This window comes from Salvelinus sp. IW2-2015, linkage group LG6.2 (genome assembly GCF_002910315.2).
Source record: "Salvelinus sp. IW2-2015 linkage group LG6.2, ASM291031v2, whole genome shotgun sequence".
Lineage (NCBI taxonomy): Eukaryota > Metazoa > Chordata > Actinopteri > Salmoniformes > Salmonidae > Salvelinus > Salvelinus sp. IW2-2015.
In genome coordinates, this window is record NC_036846.1 from 608,381 (window position 1) to 618,380 (window position 10,000).

At 44.9% G+C, this 10,000-nt stretch overlaps 1 protein-coding gene across 1 annotated transcript in view; it reads right to left on the reverse strand.

Moving 5' to 3' along the window:
• The window catches only part of LOC111965479 (testican-1), a 101,992-nt gene that overhangs the window by 91,678 nt on the left and 314 nt on the right, over nt 1–10,000 (reverse strand). The window contains exon 2 of the mRNA XM_023989657.2: nt 2,847–2,927. Within this exon, the coding sequence (XP_023845425.2) occupies nt 2,847–2,927 (81 nt within the window). The remainder of the gene's footprint in view (nt 1–2,846; nt 2,928–10,000) is intronic.

Below are 10,000 nucleotides of genomic sequence, written 5' to 3' on the forward strand. Positions count from 1 at the left end.
CCGACACACCCAAACACATACACCCTTTGATTAAAAATGTTTGTGACCAGTATATTCTAGTCATTAGTGTCTAGTCCGCCCTCATGTAAGGACCTGAAATTCAAAAGAATCATACAAAAATAAATGAGCCTGATAAGTATTCCCCACCGTGTTCTGTGTAATGCATCCGACAGATAGGTTTCTGCTGCTCCACGAGAGCCGGGAGCTAAAATGCACATCTAAAAAAACACATTTTCTCTCATGTTAGCATACACACACACATGCTGATATTACTTTTGAGATATGTGCTTTTCCGGTGCAAGTTACACTAGATTAAATACTGCATGTTTTATATTCGAGAAATTTATTCAATCTAACCAATTAAATGTTTTAAATTCAATAGTCAATGCGCACAACATTACTGATCTGAAGGCTTGTTTGCCGATGCTAAACACTAACACACTAAGAGGATGTTGGCCTATGCCAGGCCATGCTACCCTTCTTCTCCATATTAGCCCCTGCTTTCATGTTAGCCTTGGCTAACACACTGCATTACTAACTACTACATCAGTGGCGGCCGGTACCATTTAAGATGAGGGAGGACGATCATTTTTTTTTATGAGCATTGCCTTATTGCTATTACAGCATATTCCATTAATCCAGCTCAATGTAACATCGATAGGTTTAGGCTACTCCATGATACTTGAATTTTACCTGTACCCATCATGAGGTTGCGACAACCTAGCCTATGAATGAAAGTTTACAACGTAGGAGAAAAACTAGAGTAATCAATGTGACAGACAGTAACACTTTCAATATCGCCTTGCCTGCATCTAGCTGACCTAGGGTGTAAATCATTAGTCCAACAGTTGCAAACAAGAGTTTCTATTGGACAAATTCAGGTATGTTATCCCTGTTCTGTTTTGTTTGCTTCCATTTAAGAAACGCTTTTAAACAGAATCGGCGGGAATGAATACCCCTCTGATCACATGCAAACACAGTTCACTTTCATAGCAGCCACATACAAACAGCATGATCAGTTGATGTATAATTCATTCTCACATCTACGCGCTCTCCCCTCCTCTCACCTTTTCCCTTCGCTTGTGGACTTCAGTGCACAACACATCAGCTGTCTGTGAACAGGCCAAGCCAAACATTTATATCATAACTGTTAACCGCTACACACAGCCTACATCATTGTCACCATATTAACTAACGTCATACTAGTCAACATAGCTACGAGAACTAACGTGTTCATAAACCCACTACAATCATGCAGTACAGTGTACAGTCAGCAAGCAGTTTAGCAGGCCCTGGCAATTAATAAATTAATAAAAACCAAAAGCTTACCTTAACTTGGAAGAGTTCCAGTGTTGGATAGCCATAGCCATAGCCAGCTAGCTAACATAGCATCCCTCTCTGTTTGAGTGGGGTGTTTGAGTAGGCTAAACTAGCAAGCTGCATTCGCTAGCTAAGTGAACGTGAAAGTGAGAGAAAAAAACATGGAGATATAGCTAGCTTTCCATCTCTTTCTCTCTTGCTTCTTCATTTTTTAAGAAATACATTTGTTAAAAACTTAAAATTATTGTCTTTCTGTCACTGCAGTGCATGCAGCTGGAGCTTATGCTTTCAGTACTAGATTCATTCTCTGATAATTTGATTGGATGGAAAACATGTCAGTTCATGCTGCAAAAGCTCTGATAAGTTGGAGGACAACCCCGGAAGTTGTAATAATTACTTTGTAATTCTATGGAAGGGGTGAGAACCATAAGCCTCCTAGGTACTGTTTTGAAGTCAATGTACCCAGAGGAGGATGGAAACTAGCTGTCCTCCGGCTACACCCTGGTGCTACTCTACAGAGTGCTGTTGAGGCTACCGTAGACCTCCATTGCAAAACAGTATGTTTTAATCAATTATTTGGTGACGTGAATATATTTAGTATAGTTTTATCTAAAAAGGACAACTTTTTTTATTATTATTATTATTATTTTTTACCTCCTTTTCTCCCCAATTTTGTGGTATCCAATTGTTAGTAATTACTATCTTGTCTCATCGCTACAACTCCCGTACGGGCCCGGGAGAGACGAAGGTCGAAAGCCATGCGTCCTCCGAAACACAACCCAACCAAGCCGCACTGCTTCTTAACACAGCGCGCCTCCAACCCGGAAGCCAGCCGCACCAATGTGTCGGAGGAAACACCGTGCACCTGGCTACCTTGGTTAGCGCGCACTGCGCCCGGCCCGCCACAGGAGTCGCTGGTGGCGATGAGACAAGGATATCCCTACCGGCCTAACCCGATTTGTATTTTTATGAAATTCACTGGAGGATGGTCCTCCCCTTCCTCCTCTGAGGAGCCTCCACTGTACAACATGTTAGCTTCAGCTAATGCACCCTAGCACTGCTTTCATGGTAACCTCCGCAAACACACCACATTACTCCCTACCTACATGTTAGCTTCCGCTAATGTGCCGTATTACTGCTTTCACTTTAGCATCGGCTAACATGCTGCATTACTAAGAACTTCATGTTAGCTTCAGCTAAGGCACCCTACTACTGCTTTCATGTTGCCTGTGCTAAAACACCACATTACTGAGGGGGATGTCTTTGATCCGGTGATAACTAATTAGCTACGCTGCTGCTATATGACAGCCGTGGGCTGAGGTTATCCCACTCACACACTCAGAGACAAAGCTCTAAAATGCACCTGACAGAGATATTACAGAGATATTACAGTTTACAGCAGATTCCTGATTTTGTTATTTCACCCACACCCCGGTCAAAAATCAATTGTCAACCAAGGGACCGAGACCCAAGACAGACGGACCGCAACATTGTTGATGAATGATGACGCTAACAGTAGAACTCACCCTCTTCTGTTCTCCTCTTTCCTGGGTTGGAGTGGGCTTTGGCTCCTGGTTCCCCATGTCTGCTGGGCCTCGCCTCTGTCTCTGTGGAATCATAATAACCATCAGAAATGGAAGCAACAAAAAAAAACACACCAATTGTCCTGTTCAAAATAACTGATATACCGGTATCCCCAAAAATGACATAAATACACACAACGAAGGGATTAAATGCATCCAGAACTACACACCAATCCACAATCAAAGCACACAAATACACATCCACACAAACATCCACACACACCAATCCCTCAAACGCAGCATTACCAAAGCCTTAGGGATGATGAATACGGAGCTGCGAAATGAGCGGACAAACAGAATGGTGCCATGAGATTTTCATCTTGCGCTGTGGCTCTGGCATTAATGCCTTGTGATGATTTAATCTCCTAATTCATTCCGGACATGTATTTATTAGGCAGTGGGCTTTTTATGTAGCACTGACAGATCTCTCTGATTCTTTATTCTTCACTCTCACAGCCGATTTATGAGAGACGGGTGGAGAGAACAGGAGTAGGAGGAAGAGGGGAGGAGGGTGTGTTACGAAACCCATAACTAGCCTACGGGTATTGTGGCACTCGCTTTGTCTAGGGGTCCTAGGCCTAGTTAGATGGTCTGTAACCTGAATGAATGTGTGCATTTATGGAAGAAACCAGCGTATGCTCCTAAGTGTTGAATGTACATGTGTCCAGGGAGACTATATACAGTGGGAAGTACTTGATACACTGCCGATTTTTTAGGTTTTCCTACTTACAAAGCATGTAGAAAGCTGTAATTTTTTATCATAGGTACACTTCAACTGTGAGAGACGGAATCTAAAACAAAAATCCAGAAAATCACATTGTATGATTTTTATGTAATTAATTAGGCAGTTTTATGCATGACATAAGTATTTGATCACCTACCAAACAGTAAGAATTCCGGCTCTCACAGACCTGTTGTTTTTCTTTAAGAAGCCCTCCTGTTCTCCACTCATTACTGTAGTAACTGCACCTGTTTGAACTCGTTACCTGTATAAAAGACACCTGTCCACACACTCAATCAAACAGACTCCAACCTCTCCACAATGGCCAAGACCAGAGAGCTGTGTAAGGACATCAGGGATAAAATGGTAGACCTGCACAAGGCTGGGATGGGCTACAGGACAATAGGCAGCAGCTTAGGTGAGAAGGCAACAACTGTTGGCGCAATTATTAGAAAATGGAAGAAGTTCAAGATGACGGTCAATCATCCTCGGTCTGGGGCTCCATGCAAGATCTCACCTCGTGGGGCATCAATGATCATGAGGAAGGTGAGGGATCAGCCCAGAACTACATGGCAGGACCTGGTCAATGACCTGAAGAGAGCTGGGACCACAGTCTCAAAGAAAACCATTAGTAACACACTACGCCGCCAAGGATGACCACACAAGCTCACAGAACGGGACCGCCGAGTGCTGAAGCGTGTAAAAATTGTCTGTCCTCGGTTGCAACACGAGTTCCAAACTGCCTCTGGAAGCAGCATCAGCAGAACAACTGTTCGTCGGGAGCTTCATGAAATGGGTTTCCATGGCCGAGCAGCGGCACACAAGCCTAAGATCACCATGCGCAATGCCAAGCATCGGCTGGAGTGGTGTAAAGCTCGCTGCCATTGGACTCTGGAGCAGTGGAAATGCATTCTCTGGAGCGATGAATCATGCTTCACCTTCTGGCAGTCTGACGGACGAATCTAGGTTTGGCGGATGCCAGGAAAGCTACCTGCCCGAATGCAGTGCCATCCATAAAGTAATGGTCTGGGGCTGTTTTTCATGGTTCGAGCTAGGCACCTTAGTTCCAGGGAAGGGAAATCTTAACACTACAGCATACAATGACATTCTAGATGATTATGTGCTTCGAACTTCGTGGCAACAGTTTGTGGAAGGCCCTTTCCTGTTTCAGCATGAAACTCGCTGCCCCCGTGCACAAAAGGTGTGCCCCCGTGCACAAAGCGAGGTCCATACAGAAATTGTTTGTCGAGATCGGTGTGGAAGAACTTGACTGGCCTTCACACAGCCCTGACCTACAGCCCACAACTCCTTTGGGATGAATTGGAATGCTCCCTACGAGCAAGGTCTGATCGCCCAACATCAGTGCCCGACCTCACTAATGCTCGTGGCTGAATGGAAGCAAGTACCCGCAGCAATGTTCCAGCATCTAGTGGAAAGCCTTCCCAGAAGAGTGGAGGCTGTTATGGCCCATGATTTTGGAATAAGATGTTCGACCAGCAGGTGTCCACATACTTTTGGTCATGTAGTGTAGCAACCTTAACTTGGTCCACGACCAGCTCGGTCTCTCTTGACCTCTTGGTCGGCCAGTCCAAGCGGATTATTATTTGTTCAGATGGTGACGAAACCTAAATATTTACAAAAAGGAAAAATACCAAAGTCATGCCCAAATTAAAGACTCAACAACAAACGAAAGACCTCATGGCCACTAAACAAAGACAGCAGCCTCACGACTTGAAAGCTGGGACACTGACTGACGATCACCCTAATTGGCAACACCTGATGTGCTTCTCAACCAGGCTCAGAAGTAGTAGTGAGCTGTAGCGTGCTGTAGAAACGACTTAACAGAAGTGTGGAAGGGCAGTGCTGGCAAAGGTCCATGGCAAGGGGTGGTTATGGGGGGAACCCAGGGGACCCTGGTTTTGGGAAGCAGCAGGCTTCTGTAGTCTACATCACGCCTACTTTTGTATTTCCTCTCTTCCTCTAACTTTCTCTCTTTCTTTCATCCTCCCAGTTTCATTCTTTACCCATCCTCTTTGTCTTTCTCCATTCCTCTATTTATTTTTCTCATTACAGCCAGTGTCTTGTAGTATCCTCTCCAGAAGTGATCTCTTTTCTCCCCCTCTTTGGCCTGTTCTTTCACTCTCCCTCCTCTCCCTCCCTCTCTCTACAGTACAGTGCGATTTTACTCTTCTCACTCTCTCTAACTATGCCCTCCATTGTCACTCGGGCGTGATCCTTGCCAAAAACAAAATGGGGACAAACCTCTGGCCATTATGTTCATTCACCTTGATTCTCGATCTCCTGTTTTTGTATTAGGTAGTGGAAGAGGGAAGAGGAGAGAAGTGGAGGAGACAAACAGTGGAGAGGAAGAGAGGAGAAGAGTAGGAAACAAAGAGAAGAGGGGAGGAGGAGACAAGAGGAGAGGATCCATCTATTCTTTCTCTCAGAGGACAGTTGTAAACCACTAGGATTATCTGTGTTCATCTGATCCTCTCCCTCATGTGTTGTTTACACTAGCTCTGTTAAAACAGCCAGCGCAGCAGCACCGACGCACGTTGGAGTTGTACACCATCGATCCCGAGGTTCATTTTGGTATGTGGTTTCGCTTGTTGTTGGTTTTTGTCCTCCCTTTGCAAATTGATAGCGCTGCACTATGCTGTAAAAATCCATTTCAGCGGAATCTGGGCTGCACTCGCTGCTTCATCACCTCTCGTCGCCCTAATTCACCCCTCCACCTCTCCCTTCCATCTCTCAGCTATGTTCCCCCATCACTCCCTCACCCCCCCCCTCCACCTTGTCCTCATCTCTCTATGTTTAAAAAGGAATTCAATTACTTTAGAGGACATGATTGGGCAGTTTGACAATACCCTTGGTGTGTGTGTGTGTGTGTACGTAGCGGCCTGAATTAAGTGAATGTGTCTCCACATTTGTGTGTGTTGGTGATACATCACAGGGAACGCGAGGCTCTTTGAAGTAGGCTAGATAACAGCTCAGCCCGAGGTCACTGCTGGTGATACAGAGTGGCTTTTTTTATGATGTGGCCAACAACCCATTAAAATCCGTCCAGTAAACAACACGTGGCGAGCGCCTGGAGAGCAGCGCCTCTTACCCTCAGCGCATTAAAATGAAATTATACATTTGTTCTCACAGCCTCCCATAGACCTGTGGAGCTGTTATCGTTTGTTCCCTTCTCCTCTCTCACCTCTTGCTCTTTTCTCGCTATCGGTCTCTCTTTCTCTCTGTCTCTCTCGGTCTCTCTCTTTCTCTCTAAATGTTAAGTAGCCGCCATCAAGGGCTATGGGGCGACATCCAGAATTATGGAGTAGGGGGTGTTGTCTGATCGTATGCATCTGTATGCATTCATAAAAGCGAGGGAGTGAGGGAAGGGGGAAATATGCTGTGATAAGGTCTACAGACAACATCAGCTAGGATCAATAGCTAACAGAACAGAGATGAGACTTACAGAGCCAGTCCAGGGGCTGTACATGTATGTCTCAAGCATCTCAGAGTAAGAGTGCTGATTTGGGATCAGCCCCCCCCCCCCCTATGCATGTAATCTCATTCATTGTGATATCAAAGGCAAAACTGATCCTAAATCAAAAAGGCAAAACTGATCCTATATCAGCACTCCTTCTCTGAGAAGCTTGACACACACCATGCCCTTAGCTCTGCAAACTGCCTCTCTATTCGGTCATTCAGTCAGACGGTTCTCCTCTCGTCCTCTACAGTAAACTGCATTAGCAAACACCTGGTGGCCAAGCACAGAGATCGGTGACTCAGACTCACGTCTGCTTCCATTTCCGTTTCCTCTGTCATTGTCTCTTGTTCTTCCTCTCTGCAGTGGGTCAGCTAATACAAAAACATTGTAATGAGAATATTGGACAGTGTTATAGTAGTCTACAGAGAATCTGAACTGTATGTGGCCGTAATTCATAGAAAAGTGATGGTTTAACACTGTGTGTTTGTGTGTGCCTACTGCATATTCAGCAAATCAGCAGCGGAGGGAGTTTCCTTTGAATCCATTTACCATTCACTGTGTTGGTGGTGCTTGATCATAACTTCAGAATTAGCAGAGAGCCCACTCTGGAAATGTGGCTAATGTAGACTAATTGTTCCAAACAATGTCATAAAATGAACAAAATCCCCCAAAAAGATTGTTTTGCGATATTCATATTATTGAACTTTTCAGGACCCTGTCTTTCAAAGATAATTCGTAAAAATCCAAATAACTTCACAGATCTTCAATGTAAAGGGTTTAAACACTGTTTCCCATGCTCGTTCAATGAACCATAAACAATTAATGAACATGCACCTGTGAAACGGTCGTTAAGACACGAACAGCTTACAGACGGTAGGCAATTAAGGTCACAGTTATGAAAACTTAGGACACTAAAGAGGCCTTTCTACTGACTCTGAAAAACACCAAAAGAAAGATGCCCAGGGTCCCTGCTTATCTGCGTGAACGTGGCTTAGGCATGCTGCAAGGTGGCCTGGGGACTGCAGATGTGGCCGGGGCAATAAATTGCAATGTCCGTACTGCGAGACGCCTAAGACAGCACTACAGGGAGACAGGACGGACAGCTGATTGTCCTCGCAGTGGCAGACCACGTGTAACAACACCTGCACAGGATCGGTACATCCGAACATCACACCTGCGGGACAGGTACAGGATGGCAACAACAACTGCCCGAGTTACACCAGGAACGCACAATCCCTCCATCAGTGCTCAGACTGTCCGCAATAGGCTGAGAGAGGCTGGACTGAGGACTTGTAGGCCTGTTGTAAGGCAGGTCCTCACCAGACGTCGCCTATGGGCACAAACCCACCGTTGCTGGACCAGACAGGACTGGCAAAAAGTTTTTGTCTCACCAGGGGTGATGGTCGGATTCGCGTTTATCGTCGTAGGAATGAGCGTTACACCGAGGCCTGTACTCTGGAGCGGGATTGATTAGGAGGTGGAGGGTCCGTCATGGTCTGGGGCGGTGTGTCACAGCATCATCGGACTGAGCTTGTTGTTATTGCTGGCAATCTCAATGCTGAGTGTTACAGGGAAGACATCCTCCTCCCTCATGTGGTACCCTTCCTGCAGGCTCATCCTCACATGATCCACCAGCATGACAATGCCACCAGCCATACTGCTCGTTCTGTGCATGATTTCCTGCAAGACAAGAATGTCAGTGTTCTACCATGGCCAGCGAAGAGCCCGGATCTCAATCCCATTGAGCATGTCTGGGACCTGTTGGATCGGAGGGTGAGGGCTAGGGCCATTCCCCCCAGAAATGTCTGGGAACTTGCAGGTGCCTTGGTGGAAGAGTAGGGTAACATCTCACAGCAAGAACTGGCAAATCTAGTGCAGTCCATGAGGAGGAGATGCACCGCAGTACTTAATGCAGCTGGTGGCCACACCAGATACTGACTGTTACTTTTGATTTTGACTTCCCCCCTTTGTTCAGGGACACATTATTCAATTTTTGTTAGTCACATGTCTGTGGAACTTGTTCAGTTTATGTCTCAGTTGTTGAATCTTGTTATGTTCATACAGATATTTACACATGTTAAGTTTGCTGAAAAGTGAGAGGACGTTTCTTTATTTTTAAATAATCCTTATGTTGAGTAAATTGTGAAAATGTGTATTTCAGAATCTAGACATACTCCAAATGTTAGAGCACACTATAAGGGGTATAATGAGACCAAGAGGTTGTCTGTATCGTGTACAGTTCATGGATCATAGGGTCTTATAGGAGGCATGTATAGGTTTAAAAAAGGCCTAAATTGGAAAATTTCATCAAGAAAATGGTTTGTGATACACATGTAAAAAGCATGTTAAACATTCTTTCTCCCAATGAAGTTCCTATATGAGAAGTGCCAGATCAATCGGAGACACCAAAAATGTTTTCCACTCCCACTGGCATGGAATCACCCAATAACAGTATGTAGCTTCAAATGAAATCCCAAGTTCAAGAACATTGGGAAACAGCGGCACTCCAATTGTTTTACCGCAAGGTTAGTTTTAAGACTGTGTGTGTGTGTATTTCAAGTTGCAAGCTTCACGTTTTAATGTCACGTGCACAAGTACAGTGAAATGCCTTTCTTGCAAGCTCCAAACCCAACAATGGAGTAATCAATAACAATTTATTACTAGAAAAAAAACACGAGAAATAAGAATGAGAAAGACACAATAAAGTAAGCATACTATATACAGGAAATATTTAAAAAGTCAGTTATAATGCCATATTTACATGTGCAGTGATACTGGTGTGACTGAGGTAGATATGTACAGGGGTAAGGTGACTAGGCAAGAGGATATAAGAGTAGCAGCAGCTTGCATGTGAGTGGGTGTGCGTGTGTATGAGTGACAGTGTGTGTGAGTGTGTAG